The sequence below is a fragment of the Capra hircus genome, chromosome 7 (assembly GCF_001704415.2).
Source record: "Capra hircus breed San Clemente chromosome 7, ASM170441v1, whole genome shotgun sequence".
Classification (NCBI taxonomy): Eukaryota; Metazoa; Chordata; class Mammalia; order Artiodactyla; family Bovidae; genus Capra; species Capra hircus.
Window position 1 is genome coordinate 9262762 of NC_030814.1, and position 15941 is coordinate 9278702.

At 41.4% G+C, this 15941-nt stretch overlaps 1 protein-coding gene across 1 annotated transcript in view; it reads left to right on the plus strand.

The window, feature by feature from the left end:
* SLCO4C1 (solute carrier organic anion transporter family member 4C1) overlaps positions 2200-15941 on the plus strand; it is a 90417-nt gene continuing 76675 nt past the window's right edge. The window contains exons 1-2 of the mRNA XM_018050007.1: positions 2200-2865; positions 7398-7661. Of these exons, the coding sequence (XP_017905496.1) occupies positions 2535-2865; positions 7398-7661 (595 nt within the window). The 5' untranslated portion in view covers positions 2200-2534. The remainder of the gene's footprint in view (positions 2866-7397; positions 7662-15941) is intronic.

Consider the following 15941-nt stretch of genomic DNA (forward strand, 5'->3'; position numbering starts at 1 on the left):
ATCCAGTAATATCTGAGACTCTATTAACTTTGCTAAATGTAGTTCAGACATATTGTTTGACAATTTTTATAACCAATAATTGGGGCTTCCCTGGTACTCAAATGGTAAAGAATCCACCTGCCACTCAGGAGACCCCAATTTGATTCCTGGGTTGGGAAGATACCCTGGAGAAGGAATAGGCTACCCTCTCCAGTATTCTTGCCTGGAGAATCGCCATGGACAGAGAAGCCTGGCGGGCTGCAGTCCATGGGGTCTTGAAGAGTCGGACACGACTGAGTGACTAAGCACAGCACAGCACAGCATAACCAATGGTCAGATCTAAAGAAGTTGGTTCCTTAACAGTCTGCAGTCTTATGAAGCCTAACAGCTGATTACGCAGCAAATAGACAGCATTTGTGGGTTTTATTATGTTCCTTTTTGGAATAAACATTTCATTTAGGGAAAGATAAACATTCCAAGATCATAATGTCTTTGTTTAAAATACATTACTTTCAGATGCATTAGTTTACCTTCGGAAGGGGAGAGTGAATGGGTTCTTTGAAAACCTAATCATACCATGATCGTGTCATGCCTCAGCTCCAAACCTTCCTGTTTAATCACAATAAAGCCAAAGTCCTTATAATGGCCTACAGGGTCTGGCCCCTGCCACTTCTCTCCCACCCTGCCTGTGCCCTCTTTACACCCCTGCCGTGAACTTCCAGTGCTCTCCAATCACCTCATTTGAGCCCACTCTACTTCCCCAACATACCAGACTCCCTCCTTTACTTTCTTCAGGTTTTTGCTTAAAAACCTGAGGCCTTTCCTGTCCACCCTATTAAAAATTGCATCAAATTCTCCCCCTTCCCCGAAAACACCCTTCCCAGCCTGTCCTTGCTCTACTTTTCTCCACAGCATTTGTAGAGGTACTCCATTTTTCTTGTCTGGAAAAGTCCATGGACAGAGACTGGTGGGCTAAAGTCCAGAGGATCTCAGAGCCCGCCTGCAGGCACTACATATGCAGGGGTTTCCCAGGTGGGCTCAGTTGTAAAGAACCCACTTGCTGTGCAGGAAACAGGGACTGCAGGTTCCATCCTTGAGCCAGGAAAATCCCCTGGCCCAGGAAATGGCAACCCACTTCAATATTCTTGTCGAGGAAAATCATCCCACAGTCCACAGGGTCACAGTCACACGTGTCTGAGAACACACGCACTGCATATTTATCACTTATTGTCTGTCTTCCATCAGAATGTAAGCACAGTAGGCCTAGGGGTGTTTGTCCGTTTTTGTGCACTTTTTCACCCCTGGGGCTTAAAACAGTGTTTGCAGTCTGGAAAAGAAATGTGTTTTGTTGAATGAATGAAAGGACAATTGAATGAATTCTAACTACAATTAGCATAATGGTGTTCGGTTGTTCAAGGTGTTATTCTTATTTATTCCACAGATAGAAATTATTTACACTGCTATCAGCATTGTTCATCTGAAGGTATGCAATGTACAGCAGAAAGAATGTTATATAGATACATGGCTTTAAAGTTTTCTAATTTGTATTCCTTCACTTTGGGGGAAGTGAAAACTACAAAAAAGGTGGTTATCATGCCAATGGCTGTAGTGGTGAGGGCTGGTAGGTATTTTCGTTTCTAGGGAGGCTGACAGGTACAGAGTCTTTTAGCACGATGCTCACGGAATCCAAAATACTGTGCCTGTGGCGGCTCAGATCCTTGGGAGTCCAGACCGAAGCCTGATTCGCTAAGCGGCAAGGGAAGATTTCCCGGGTGGCTCAGCCGGTAAAGCGTCTGCCCGCAAGCCGGAAGACCCGGGTTCGATCCCTGGGTGGGGAAGATCTCCTGGAGAATGGCGACTCACTCCCGTAGTCTTGCCTGGAAAATTCCATGGACGGAGGGACCTGGTGGGCCATACAGTCGCAAAGAAGGGGACACGACTGAGCGACTGGTTCAAGGAAAGAAGGCCGCTGGAGAGTTTCTGGAATTATCTCCTGAAGCAGGTGTGTTCACAGCCTTCCCGTCAGCGGCCAGACGACTCCCACAACGTCCTGTTGGTTCCCAGCCCCCGGGAAGGGGCGCGGGGGGACCCGGGGGCCCCCCTCTCAGGCTCCTAGGAGGCTGACGGGCCGCGCGACGAGAGAGGCCCTGAGGGGGACGCCGGCGGGGCGGGGACTTGCCCCGCGCGGGCGGCCACAGGCGGGCGAGGCCGAGGCCCGACCGCACCGCCGCTCCGGGTGACGACGCCGGGGAGCCCCTGAGGGGACGCCCGGGAGGCGGGGACTCCCTCCGCGCGGGCGGCCACAGGTGGGCGAGGCCGACGGCCGGCAGCTCGCTGAGGAGGCTCCCGGCGACGACGGCAGCGGCGGCGGCGGCGGAGACAGACCCCCTGAGAGGGACGCCGGCGAGGCGGGGACTCGCCCCGCGCGGGGGCGCTGCCACCTGCCCGGAGGAGGAGCCCCAGCGGAACCTGGGTGTATGTTTTATTTATTTTGATTATTATTATTATTTTGCGGCTCCGGCAGTCCCGGGGAGTCGGGAGGACGCGCCCGGATCATGAAGAGCCTCAAAGGCATCGAGAACCCGGCTTTCGTCGCCTCCAGCCCAGACACCCCGCGCCGCGTCTGTGCGTCGTCGCCTTCCATCGAGATCTCCGTCCTGCCCACCCCGGCCGCGGGCTCGCCGCCGCCGCCCGCGCCTCAGGAGCCCCCGGAGCGCCCCGAGCCGCCTCAGCCCTCGGGGGTTCCCGGCGCCTCTGGGCCCGGCTCGCTGTCCGAGTATGAGGAGGGGCCCTGCGGCTGGGGCAGCTTCCAACCCCGGGCTCTCCAGCGCTGCAACACGCCCCGGGGCTTTCTGTTTCACTACTGCCTCCTGGCCCTCACGCAAGGTGAGGACGGGCGCCGGCTCCGGCGGGCGGTGGGCGAGCGGGGGGCCGTCGAGGGGCGTCGAGGGGCGCCGGGGAGGAGAGTGGGGGCGGCAGGTGCGCCGCCAGCCCCGGGGGTGACGGGGTCTGCGCCCCCGAGAGGGGTGGTCCCGGGCTCGGGACTCGCTAGCGCTCGCACAGACGCCACCCAACCAGGTTCACGCTTCTGCATTTTTAGCTTTTCTTATAGCGAAACATTGAAAACTTGCCAGGCAAGCTCTTTCTCTTCTAAGTGTTCTACCTCCAGCCTAGCAGTTTCCTGCAGAGAAGGTGGAAATGAGGGGAGCCCTCCTTCGGGAACTGGGTGCTCGAGGTGGGGTGGGGTGGGGGAGCGCCTCTGCTTTACAAAAGCATGCATTTTGCTAAAAAAAAAAAAGAAAAAGAGAAGTATTAAAGGGATTTGTCTTTACATCGCTTCTGGAAGAGAGTGGATAAATGCGCAGCTGAAGGTAGGACGATTTGCCAAGGAGAAACTTTTTGGACATACATACGATTGGTCAGATCTACACATTCAAGTTTTTGTGAGTGTAATTGGAGAGCATTGGATGTTCTCGTGAGTCCAGGGAATATAAATCTGCAGAGGCTTCAGGCGTTATTAACTGGTAAGTGTAAGTGAAGTCGCTCAGTTGTGTCCAACTCTTTGCGACCCCATTGACTGTAACCTACCAGGCTCCTCTGTCCATGTGATTTTCCCAGGCAATAGTACTGGAGAGGATTGCCATTTCCGTCTTCAGCAGATGTTCCCGACCCAGGGATCGAACCCTGGTCTCCCGCATTGTAGAGAGACGCTTTACCGTCAGAGCCATCAGGGAAGTCCTGTAAGTGAAGTGAAAGTCACTCGGTCTTTGCGACCCCCATGGACTGAGAAGTCGAAGTCTGTGGAATTCTCCATGTCAGAATACTGAAGTGGGTAGCCTTTCCCCTCTCCAGGGGATCTTCCCAACCCAGGAATTGAACCCAGGTCTCCCGCATTGCTGGCAGAGTCTTTACCAGCTGAGCCACAAGCCACAAGGGAACTGTTAAGGCACTTCAAACCCTGTATCTGTTCACGGATCTCTCTTAGATTCTCTTAGGAGTTACTGATGGAGAAGGCGCTGGCAACCCACTCCAGTACTCTTGCCTGGAGAATCCCATGGCTGGAGGAGCCTGGTGGGCTGCAGTCCATGGGGTTGCTAAGAGTCGGACATGACTGAGCAACTTCACTTTCACTTTTCACTTTCATGCATTGGAGAAGGAAATGGCAACGCACTCCAGTACTCTTGCCTGGAGAATCCAGGGACGGTGGAGCGTGGTGGGCTGGCGTCTGTGGGTTTGCACAGAGCCGAACAGGACTGAAGTGACTTAGCAGCAGCAGCAGCAGCAGCAGGAGTTACTGATAAAAGCCCAGGTTTATACCCTCAGGAAGTTGCAATCTAAGTCTCGATTGGAGGGGTAGATAGGCAGAGGGACAGTGATTCTCATGAAGGAAAGCATGCAGAGAATGAAAGAAATGGAACTTATGCTAGGGTGACAAATTAAGGACAGGGAGCATTGAGATGGAACATCTTCAAGGACATGCTATAAGTTAGCTGGAATTTGATAGTATATAGATTTTTTTGGGGGAGGGGGTCACAGTTTAAAACTTTTGTAAAGAGGCAATTAAGTACTGATGGAAAGAAATGTAATAGGAAAAAAAAATTGGGTTTGAAATAGCTCTTTTTTAAGATTAACAGAAGACTGAATCAAAATATATTCTACCTGTTCTATTCCTGCCCCACTGTCTTAAAGCAACTCAGTATCGCTTGCACAGGTTAGGTGCTGAGTAAATATTTGTTGATTGCAAAGCCTCTGCAGCTCTTCTCCTAGTGACAGTTTTGTGCTCCAGTTACTTCCTTTTCCACCTTTCTTGTCCCAACCAAAGTTGGCCCTCTCTCAGCATCTTAACCTTAGTTGTCCAAAATCAGTGATTACCAAGCATCTTAAGGTCAAAAGTAAAGTTCAAAGAAATTCAGTTCAGTTTCTCAGCCGTGTCCGACTCTTTCACAAGTAAAAAATTTATCTTATGTTTTAAGACATATTCTGAAACTGCAATATTATTCCAGAATATATATTTTATGTTTAATATAAAATATTGTTTAAAATTATTATCAAATGTAATTGAAATTCTTAGAGAAATGTGTCAAGTTTAACCTGGAGTTACCCTATCTAGAAATCTCCGACTTCAGAAGCGTAATCTGAGATGAAAATGATTCCATAAATTCTTATTTCAGCTTAAGTTTGAATGACTGAAAACATTATCATGTTTCTCAATCTTGATTCTTAGGAAGACTGTTTCCAAGATATAGTATTGTAATAGGTGATTAATTGGTGAAAAAAGACCCAAAACTTGTCAAATGAGTTTACTTAACCCAGCCACTCATCAAAAATAAACAGTATTTCTCTTAGCACTGGCTTTCCCGGTGGCTCAGACAGTAAAGCGTCTTCCTGCAATGTGGGAGACCCAGGTTCAATCCTTGGTCTGGGAAGATCCCCTGGAGAAGGAAATGGCAACCCACTCCAGTACTCTTGCCTGGAAAATTCCATGGACAGAGGAGCCTTGTAGGCTACAGTCCATGGGGTCGAAAAGAGTTGGACATGACTGAGTGACTTCATTCACTCACTCACTCTTAGCACTTAATTTCCTAATGTACCTCCTAGCTTCTTGCATTTACAGTGGACATAGTATGCAGTCTTTCATGAAATTTCTTTTTTGAAATAAGCAAAGTTCTTGCAGTTTATGTAGTATAGAATTTACTTTGGGATCCTAGGCTTAAAATGCTATCTTTCCGTAAGGGTCTACAAATTTACTTTCTCAGAATTTTTTTTTACTGTAAAAACAATGAATTCTAATGACTGATTTTTAATCAGTATAGCACGTGTTGGGAAGTTGATTTTAGATGGGAACTTTTCAGATTCTCAGACAGACTTGGTGGTGGTGGTTTAGTCACCAAGTTGTGTTGACTCTTGCGACCCCATGGACTATAGCCTGCCAGGCTCCTCTATCCATGGGATTTTCCAGGCAAGAATACTGGAGTGGATTGCCATTTCCTTCTCCAGGGGATCTTCCTGACCCAGGAATCGAACCCAGGTCTCCAGCCATGCAGGCAGATTCTTTACTGACTAAGCTATACCTCCTTATAAATCTGTCATTCCTAGCTATTTAGAAATTTTATCTTAAAACATCAAGAGCTATAAATTGGCATATAGATTTATTAAACTGATATGAAAGTAAAAATCATGTTAGGACTTTTAAAATTTGTAAAAAGTTTCTTGCAATATATTCCCAGTTACAGTCTTGATAAAGCAAAATTTGAAGAGATTACAGAGATAATGTCTTGGATATACTCTTTCTATTCATTAATGATTGAAAACAATTCATGGTAGCCTCTTAAGTAAAAAGAATAATCAGTTTGAAACTTTGTAATTTGGTTAGATGGTTTTTATTTTCACTTTACAGTAGTATCTCAGAGAAGGCAATGGCACCCCACTCTAGTACTCTTGCCTGGAAAATCCCGTGGATGGAGGAGCCTGGTGGGCTGCAGTCCATGGGGTCGCTAAGAGTCGGACATGACTGAGCAACTTCACTTTCACTTTTTACTTTCATGCATTGGAGAAGGAAATGGCAACCCACTCCAGTGTTCTTGCCTGGAGAATCCCAGGGATGGGGGAGCCTGGTGGGCTGCTGTCTCTGGGGTCACACAGAGTCAGATACGACTGAAGTGACTTAGCAGCAGCAGCAGCAGCAGCATAGTAATAGCTTAACTTCTGTATAATCAGTATCCTAATTGGACATTTTTGTTGTTAGTCAGATTTGAATTTTCAGCTTTTTCTGGTTTATCTTATATTATTTCATCACAGTTATAATGAGCAGATGAAGTGTAAGTTGTTTGTTTTTTATTTTCTGTCACGTTGCCTATGATTTAGAATGCTAGTAATTGAAATAGACTTTTAGTTTGTTTGTTTTTGCCCCAGGAACTTTTAAATGATGACTTTAATGACTCTAAGAGTGCTAGAAGAAGATAGAGGTTTAAGAACTCAATTGCACCTTTCATAAGACTAAGTCAAGGATTCGGTGATTTGAACAGTTTTAGCATTTGACCTCTCAATCACCTATATATTTTGTAGTCTTCCAAGTGAGGCCCATGGGAATATACTATACCTGGAAACTCTCTAATGAATCAGCTTCATGAGACTTTACCAGTCTCTTTTGTAATTTAAAGAAACATGGTTAACTGTAATTCAGTATGTGATAAACATCAACTTTATGTAACAACTGAAAATTCACAAATGTATAATTTAAAAGCAAACTGATCTGTAAAGGAAATATGTTTGGCTTGCTTAGTTTTGAAACGTTGAGATTTTTAAAATTGGACATTTAAAAATATCAAAAGAAATGAACAAACTTTAGTAATGTCATGTTAATGATCATGCTCTATATGGTAAAGTTGTAAACATAAATTTCCTCTTTTCTCTTTTAGGTATTGTGGTGAATGGCCTAGTAAATATTAGCATTTCCACTATCGAGAAGCGCTATGAATTGCAGAGTTCCCTGACCGGCTTGATATCATCAAGTTATGACATTGCCTTCTGTTTGCTGTCTTTATTTGTATCATTCATTGGTGAAAGAGGACACAAACCAAGATGGCTTGCGTTTGCATCCTTTATGATAGGGCTGGGAGCGCTTGTGTTTTCACTGCCCAAATTTTTTAGTGGAAAATACCAGTTTGGGTCCCTTTTTGAAGGTAAGTTTCTCTTCCCTTCTTGCTTGTATTGGCTCTGTATTGCACCTCACTTGTATGGGTACGTAGGGTAAGGGCTTAGCTGTCTTCCAGTGTTCACTGCTGTGTTATGATGTGATTTGTGTGGAGCAGGAGATTATAGAGACAGATTGGGCATTGTTCATTGCTTCAGTGGATCTCCAAGGTTTTAATCTTCTAATACTCATTCCCCATATTATACACAGTCTTCCTTAAAAAAAGACATGACCTGTTTTGCTTTGCTGGTGGTGTGGCTTCGCTGGGGCTTTAAGATCTAGTTTTTCCTCTTAGTTCTGTTTGCTGTGCTTATAGCTTTTCACCCTGGACCTGTTGACTCCTGATTTGAGAATGAGAGGTGAAACTTACAGGAGTAGGGCTTTTCCTGAGTACTGAAACTAGCTTCACTTTTGACTCTGATTTAGAGACGCAGAACTTCATGAGTTACCTAAAATGTTGCTCTGCTCAGTACATTATTTAAAGGCTCAGAAGGGAAGTTTGATTTTTATATTCCTTCTTTTTTTCCTCCAAAGTATCTTTTTTTAATGGAAAACCAATTATGGTAGAGCCCGAGAAATGTGCAAATGAAAGTAGACTTTTTAAACACTTTTGTCCTTCCTGAGACTTTTAATAGCAAATATTGAAAAAAAATTAGAGAGCTACAAAATCAGAAGCTTTCAGAGGTTAGGTAAATGAAAAAAATGCTTATAGTAAGAAGAAAGGGGAACTGGGGCCTGCTGCATGATAGTCATTATTTTTAAAAAGTTAAGATTTTATATTTGTGTTAGTACTGAAGATTCATGTTAAAGTGTTAACATTTCCCAAGATCTATTTCCAAGTTGTAGACTGACAACAAATAGGACAGTATTTTCAATAACAAAGTATATATTATCATGCAGCGTGGTTTTAGGGGTGCACATTCTAAGTAAGCAGACTCCATTTTAGAAATAAAAATAGAATGTGCAAGTATATGGATCAAGAGAAGATGTTTTAAAAAGGTGCTACAGCTTGAAATGAATGAGATAAGGTGAATGTGTTATCTATAGAAAGAACAGTTACTGGGTTCTACTATATTATCTAAGATTCCATAAAATTTTATTAGGTCAAGTGCACATACTTTCTCTGGGAGTAGTTTTAGAAAGAAGACATGCATGATTTAGTGTAGTATCTTTGATATCTTAATGGTAAGGGAAAAGCTGAATTTTTGTCTGTCACAAGAAATACAAAACTGATTCTGAGATAGCAAAAACAGTATTGTATCAATAGCCTTTAGGTGGTACTCTTTGTCCTGATTTTAAGCCCTCATTTTTCCAGTTGATCAGATACCCTACTGTTATTAAAGTATACAGACTTTGTTTACAAAAAAAAACACTTTAACTCTTTGAACTAAAACATAAACACCTGCTGCAAGTGCAAAAGCCTGATCTGTCCTCAGCTTTCTTCTTATCTTCCTCTCTTCCATACACCGGTTGTATTGCAGCCAGTTTGAATAATTTCTATTTCCCAAAGGGAAATTGCCGCAAATTAAGGAGTGTGTGGCCAAAGATGAAGCCAAGAAGGTTCTTGAAACCAGATTATAAACTTTTAGTATATTATTGTATATCATGCAGGTTTTCACCACATTCATGTTGATGTTTTTCATGATTTTAGTTGAAGTAGATTAGGTAGAGGAATTGGATGAGCTGTAAAATTTTTACTCTAAAGTGACTCATAATTTAAATAATAATTTCTCTATGGAAAATAAAAATAAAAATTCAGTTTGCCCTTATTCTTCCATTGGTATGATGAATATTTATTGATATGGACTCTACCTGATGCCGAAATAATAGCAATGAAACAGTTTTATGCCCTCTGGATTGTATATACTAGTGGGAGGAAATACAAAATAAAGCAACAAACATGATAACTAAAGATTGAGGGGAGTGTGTAAGGGGAGAAATAGTATGAAGTGATAGTGCACACAGGAAACATACACGGGCAAGGAAAGGCTATTGTGATAAAAACTGGATAATGAGGAGCCAGTTGTGAAAGATGATTTCCAGGCAGGAGAGAAAATGATCGCAGGCTTTGGAGTAGGAAACAGCTTGGTAGATTTTAGGAAGTGTCAGTTTTGGCCAGCATTCTCAAAGGTAGGGAAAAAGTAGCTGAGATGAACTTGAGAGGCAGGCAGACCACAGCGTGAGTCATTTGGATTTGTCTTTAAATGCAATGGGAATTCATGAGAGAGTTTTACACAGGGGAGTACATGATCTTATTTATGTTTTTAAATGATCATTTGGCGTCTGTTGTTCTGAGGGACAAGAGTATTTGTGAGGAAATCACCCAGGAGATTTTCACTACAGTTCAGGTGAGCAATAAAGGTGATTGGGGTGGGGTTGGTAACAGCAGAAATTGAGAGGAGTGATTGATTTTCAATCTGTTTTGAAAAAGAGATGGGTCTTTATAGTGGGTTGATTGTGGAGAAAGAATGGATAATGAGTCCTTCATATTTGGTTTGGTCAACTGGGGCCATTTACTCTCGTGTGGAAGACTGGGTAGAACAGAATTGGGAGTGCAAATCAAGAATTCAGGTTTGGACCTAAGTATGAACTGCATACTGTATATCCAGTGTTGCAATGTATATCTCTAGACATGAATGTTTATGTAAATGTTCAAGTCATTCTTTAGTCTTCATTCCTAGAAATGAAAACACTGGTTAGAAGGGCTTCCTTATTCTAATTATTGATAGGTAATGTCACACTGACTTTTAGGAAAGAATATGCAAGTTACTCTTCCACAGTCAATATATGAAAAATGCCTGGTTGCTATTTTGAAATTTTTACATTCTTTTTTCCTAAAAATTTTTCTTAATAGAAATGTCACTGGGGTGTGTTTGTGTGTAAGTGGAGGTGTTTACAATGTAACAGATACAAAACTCAGGGTTGAAATTACATTAAATATGTAAAGGAAACTGGACACTTACAAATAGAAGGAATGTTAGAAGTTGTGAATCCCTTCTTTTACCATGAAGAAGCTTAGGACAGGGCTTCCCTTGTGTCTCAGATGGTAAAGAATCCACCTGTAATTCAGAAGACCTGGATTCTATCCCTGGGTTGAGAAGATCCCCTGGATTGAAGATCTCAGTCCCCTGGGTTGAGAAGGAAATGGCAACCCACTCCAGTATTCTTGCCTGAAGAATTCCATCGATAGAGGAGCCTGGAGGGCTACAATCCATGGGGTCGCAAAAAGTCAGATACGACTGAGTGACTAACGCGCGCACACACACACACACACACACACATATGTACACACCCCCTAGGAAAAGAGGTGAAGTGACTTTATAGTGATTTCATAGGTGGTCAATAACAGCTGAGATTAATACTAGTTTTTACGGGCTGTGAAGAAAGCTGAGTGCTGAAGAATTGATGCTTTTGAACTGTGGTGTTGGAAAAGACTCTTGAGAGTCCCTTGGATTGCAGGGAGATCCAGCCAGTCCATTCTAAAGGAGATCAGTCCTGGATGTTCTTTGGAAGGAATGATGCTAAAGCTGAAACTCCAATACTTTTGCCATCTCACGTGAAGAGTTGACTCATTGGAAAAGACTCTAATGCTGGGAGGGATTGGGGGCAGGAGGAGAAGGGGACGACAGAAGATGAGATGGCTGGATGGCATCACCGACTTGATGGATGTGAGTTTGAGTGAACTCTGGGAGTTGGTGATGGACAGGGATGCCTGGCGTGCTGCGATTCATGGGGTCGCAAAGAGTCAGACATGACTGAGTGACTGAACTGACTGACTGACTGATGCTTTGTTTAGGTTTTTAAAATTTTTTATTTATTACTGGTGGTTAATTAAGTGTATCAAATAATTTCAACATTTTAACGAAATTAAACATTTCTTCCCTACGTTCATATAGCCAGTTTAATTTTAATTTTTATTGTAGTGTAGTTGATTTCCAATGTTGTGTTAGTTTCTGCTGTATAGCAAAGTGGATCATGTATGTGTGTGTGTGAGTTTTCAGTGTGTCTGACTCTTTGCGACCCCATGGACTATAGCCCGCCAGGCTCCTCTACCCATGGAATTCTCCAAGCAAGAATACCGGAGTGGGTTGCCATTCCTTTCTCTGGGGGCCTTTCCAACCCAGGGATTGAACCCAGGTTTCCTGTGTTGCCAGCAGATTCTTCACCGTCTGAGCCACCAGGGAATCCCACATTTACATCTATCCACTCTTTTTTGGATTTTTTCCCCACATACACATAGGTCATTACAGAATATTGAGTAGAGTTTCCTGTGCTATACAGCAGGTCCTTATTAGTTACCTATTTTGTATATATAGTGTGTATATGTCAGTTCCAATCTCCAAGCTTATCCCTTTCCCCTTCTCCCTTGTGAAAGTTGCTCAGTTGTGTCTGACTTTTTGCAACCCCATGAACTATACAGTCCATGGAATTCTCTGGGCCAGAATACTGGAGTGGGTGGCCTTTCCCATCTTCAGGGGAACTTCCCAACCCAGGGATCTAACCCAGGTCTCCCTCATTGCAGGTGGATTCTTTACCAACTAATTTGTCAGAGAAGCCCCTTGGTTACCATAAGTTTTTCTACATCTGTGACTATTTCTGTTTCGTAAATAAGCTCATCTGTACCATTGTTTTAGATTCCACAAGTAAGTAATATCAAATGAAATTTCTTTCTCTGGCTTACCTCACTCAGTGTGGCAATAGCTAGGTCCATCCATGTTGCTGCAGAGGGTGTTGTTTTGTTCTTTTTTGTGGCTGAGTAGTATTCCGCTGTATTCATGTACCACACCTTTATCCGTTCCTCTGTCAGTGGACATTTAGGTTGCTTCCATGTCCTCGCTCCTGTAAACAGTGTTGCTATGAACACTGCAGCATATGTCTATTTTTGAGTTATAGTTTTCTCCATACATATGTCCAGGAGTAGGATTGCTGTATATGGTAGTTAGTTTCTTAAGGAACCTCCGTGTTCTCCATAGTGGCTTTACCAGTTTACATTGCCATGGACAATGGAGGAGGGTTCTCTTTTCTCCATACCCTCTCCAGTATGTATTGTTTGTAAATTTGTTGATGATGACTATTCTGAACTGCGTGTGGTAATACCTCATTGTAGATTTAATTTGCATCTGTATACTGATTAGTGATGTTGACCATCCTTTTGTGTGCTTTTGGGCCATCTGTAATAGATAGCCAGTTTTAATGGTCTGTACTAACTTGTCTGCTCAGCTGAATTAATCCACTTTTGTAAATACAGGATCGTGTAACCACAAATCTGAGTTATTTATCCAACTCTAAGGAGAATGTTGAAAAAAACTGGAGATTTAAGTGAGAAAAGGAAAACAAATGAATTTGAAAGCTTTTGGAAATAAATTAGAAGGAAATGTGTAATCTTCTTAGGTAATTTTATGTAAATAACCTAAAGAGCATAACATTAAGAAATCATATTATTTGAATCATACACGTCATTTTAAGTTAACTTGAAACCGACACTGAGAAAATTAATATATTCCTTTGTATGCTTTTTTAGTTGCTGTTGTTTTGAACTTGAGGGAAACCAAACATCAATTGGGATGAAATACTCTCTGTAAGAGGAAATTAAAGTAATGTAATATAATTGGTAAGCAGAAGAAAATAAAATATGAAATATGATAAGCGTGTATAAATTTCCACAGGTGTGAGAATAACACAAAAGGAGGTTAAGAATTAGCAAAAAGGAAGAAAAGTGTTTGGGAACAGCTTGAATTTTCTATTCTATAAAAAATAAATTTAAGTAGGTTTGGGAATTATTTTCTTAAAGAAAATTTTAGTGGAGACATAAGCCTTAGAGGCAATTATCTAACTTTGAATGGAGAAAATAACATTTATCAAAGAGAAGTTTTGCTTGTTGTTATTGGACAAACACAAGAAAAAAGGAAGAATTACTTTCAAAAAAGGAAGGACAAACACGAGAAAGGAAGAATTAATTTCAGGGAAACAAATGCTTCTAGGGGCACCTTTCCTTATATGTTAACCTGAGAATAGAATAATGTCATAAACCGTTTCCAAGCAGATCATACTTGCCACTCATTTTGGCTGTATTTTGGGCTTCCCTGGTGGCTCAGACGGTAAAGAGTCTGCCTGCAATGCGCGAGACCCGGGTCAGACCAATAACAGAACATAACATATTTTAATATAGCTTTTAAATATTGTTAAATTGAAATAAATAATCAAAACTTTGCCACATAACATTTTGTTTTCATCCAAGCACTTTTTAATTTCCTTTGAATGAGTGTTAATTTAATGTTGGTAAATAAAATTATCTTTTCTTCTCTTTGAGACTTTGTGACAGGAGTCGTTAGTAAACACTTAAGAATTATAGAGAACTAATTACTAAATCCAGTAAAGCAGTTTTTCTGTATTGATCAGTTAGTTGGATACATTTTCTTAAGTTGTATTATTTTCTTGTTTCTCTTTCATATCCTTTTATCTCTCTCAAAAAAGAAAAAAATATATATATAGCTCTCAACACTTCCCATTTGCTTAATCACTAAATTTCTAATGTTTTAGAAATGGTATTTCAGGGAGCATTTTGCATCAGAGGACTTTAGTTGAGCAGGCTGACTAAAAATGTTGAATTAGGAAAATGATTAGAGCAGGAGTCAAAATTGCACTTAATTTTTAATTACTGTTTTGTCTTTATCTTGTGTTCTTAAAGCTTTTTTTTTTTTTTTTTGAATATGGAATGCTTGCCTGTGGAATACAGGATGCTTTAATTTTGCTTGGCCTCTGAATGTTCCTCCTTCTTCATATTGCTTCTTTCTTATGAAAATCACTTTTATTTTTCTTAGATTTAAATTTTACTATAATGAAATTAAGAGGGGAGGTGGTTTCTTAGGGTAAAATATATAGTAGTGTAATAAAGTGAATTATTTAAAATGACCTTTAAATTTAATATACAATAGTGAAAGAGCTAGAGCTAACTGTTAGGGATATTCAGTGCTGTAGAAGAAACTATTACTGTTTTTAATATCACTGTTTTTACTGTTTCCCAGACTACCTACCTTAATGTAGCCAGCTTTGTTGAAATTCACATGACCTAACTTCTGAAATAGAGGAAACTCGCAGAGAAAAATAAGTAGGGAGGCATGTTTCAATGAGATGTTAACACAAACTCAGTTCTGCCCACAGTTATAGTTTGCAGACAGATACACATTTTAAAGTTCATGGTCTTGATAGTATGAATTATCCTAGATGGTTGGTACCCTTATTTAATGCCCTGTGGGGATCCTAATTCTAATTCAAGAAGTGAGACTCAGGAATTTATGTTTTTAAAAATTACCCAGGTTATTTTAGAAGTCCATTTTGGGAAATGCGTGTCCAGTTTAGAATTTCCTTATTTTGTAGCGTCAACTGTGGACATGTAAATAAATGTTTTTTTTCATTTCAGGATTATTACTTTATATTTTCCTTTAAAACAGGAGTTTCACAAACATCAGGAAATACTACCTACTTTACTGTAGCCAGTTTTGTTGAAATTCACATGACCTAACTTCTGAAATAGAGGAAACTCACAGAGAAAAATAAGGAGGGAGGCATGCGTCAATGAGATGTTAGCACAAACTCAATTCTGCCCACAGTTATAGTTTGCAGACAGATACACATTTTAAAGTTCATGGTCTTGAACAAGAGAAAGTAATGTTGCTACATTTACCAAAATATGATCTGCCAAGCCGAGTTTCTGACGGTATCAGGGATATGTTAAGCATGGATTCCCCTAGTTCAGTGAGTTTGGGAAAAGATGAGTTAGGGGATATGAAATGTACAGTTTTGAACTTATTGACCAAAGAACTCCATAGATATGCTTGTCCCTTTTACCCTGCTTCCACTATTCACCTTACATTTTCTCCTCCAGATTATTGAATTTAGAAACTTCATTATGGCCAGCACCTATAACAACATATGATGGATAGTAGGTACCTTAGAAATGTTTGTTGAGTTATCAGACATATAAATGAATGACTGGACCCCTTCAGAAGAGGCATGTTAGGAGTATGATGACTTGTCCTTTCACAGAAGGCAGTAAGAGTAGGTAATGGCAGATAAAGGCAGTCTGGGATTCTCTGTCCACATTTCCTATTAGCTTGGCCTTATGGAACCCAAAATTACTCCATAAAGAATAATTTTCCTTTCTTTTGGCCACTGACTTGGAAAGAATTGTAAGTTATCAGAGTCAAAGATTATTTGCCATAAATGACCTTTATGGATAAGATTTGGGATCTGAAAAATTTGCAACATG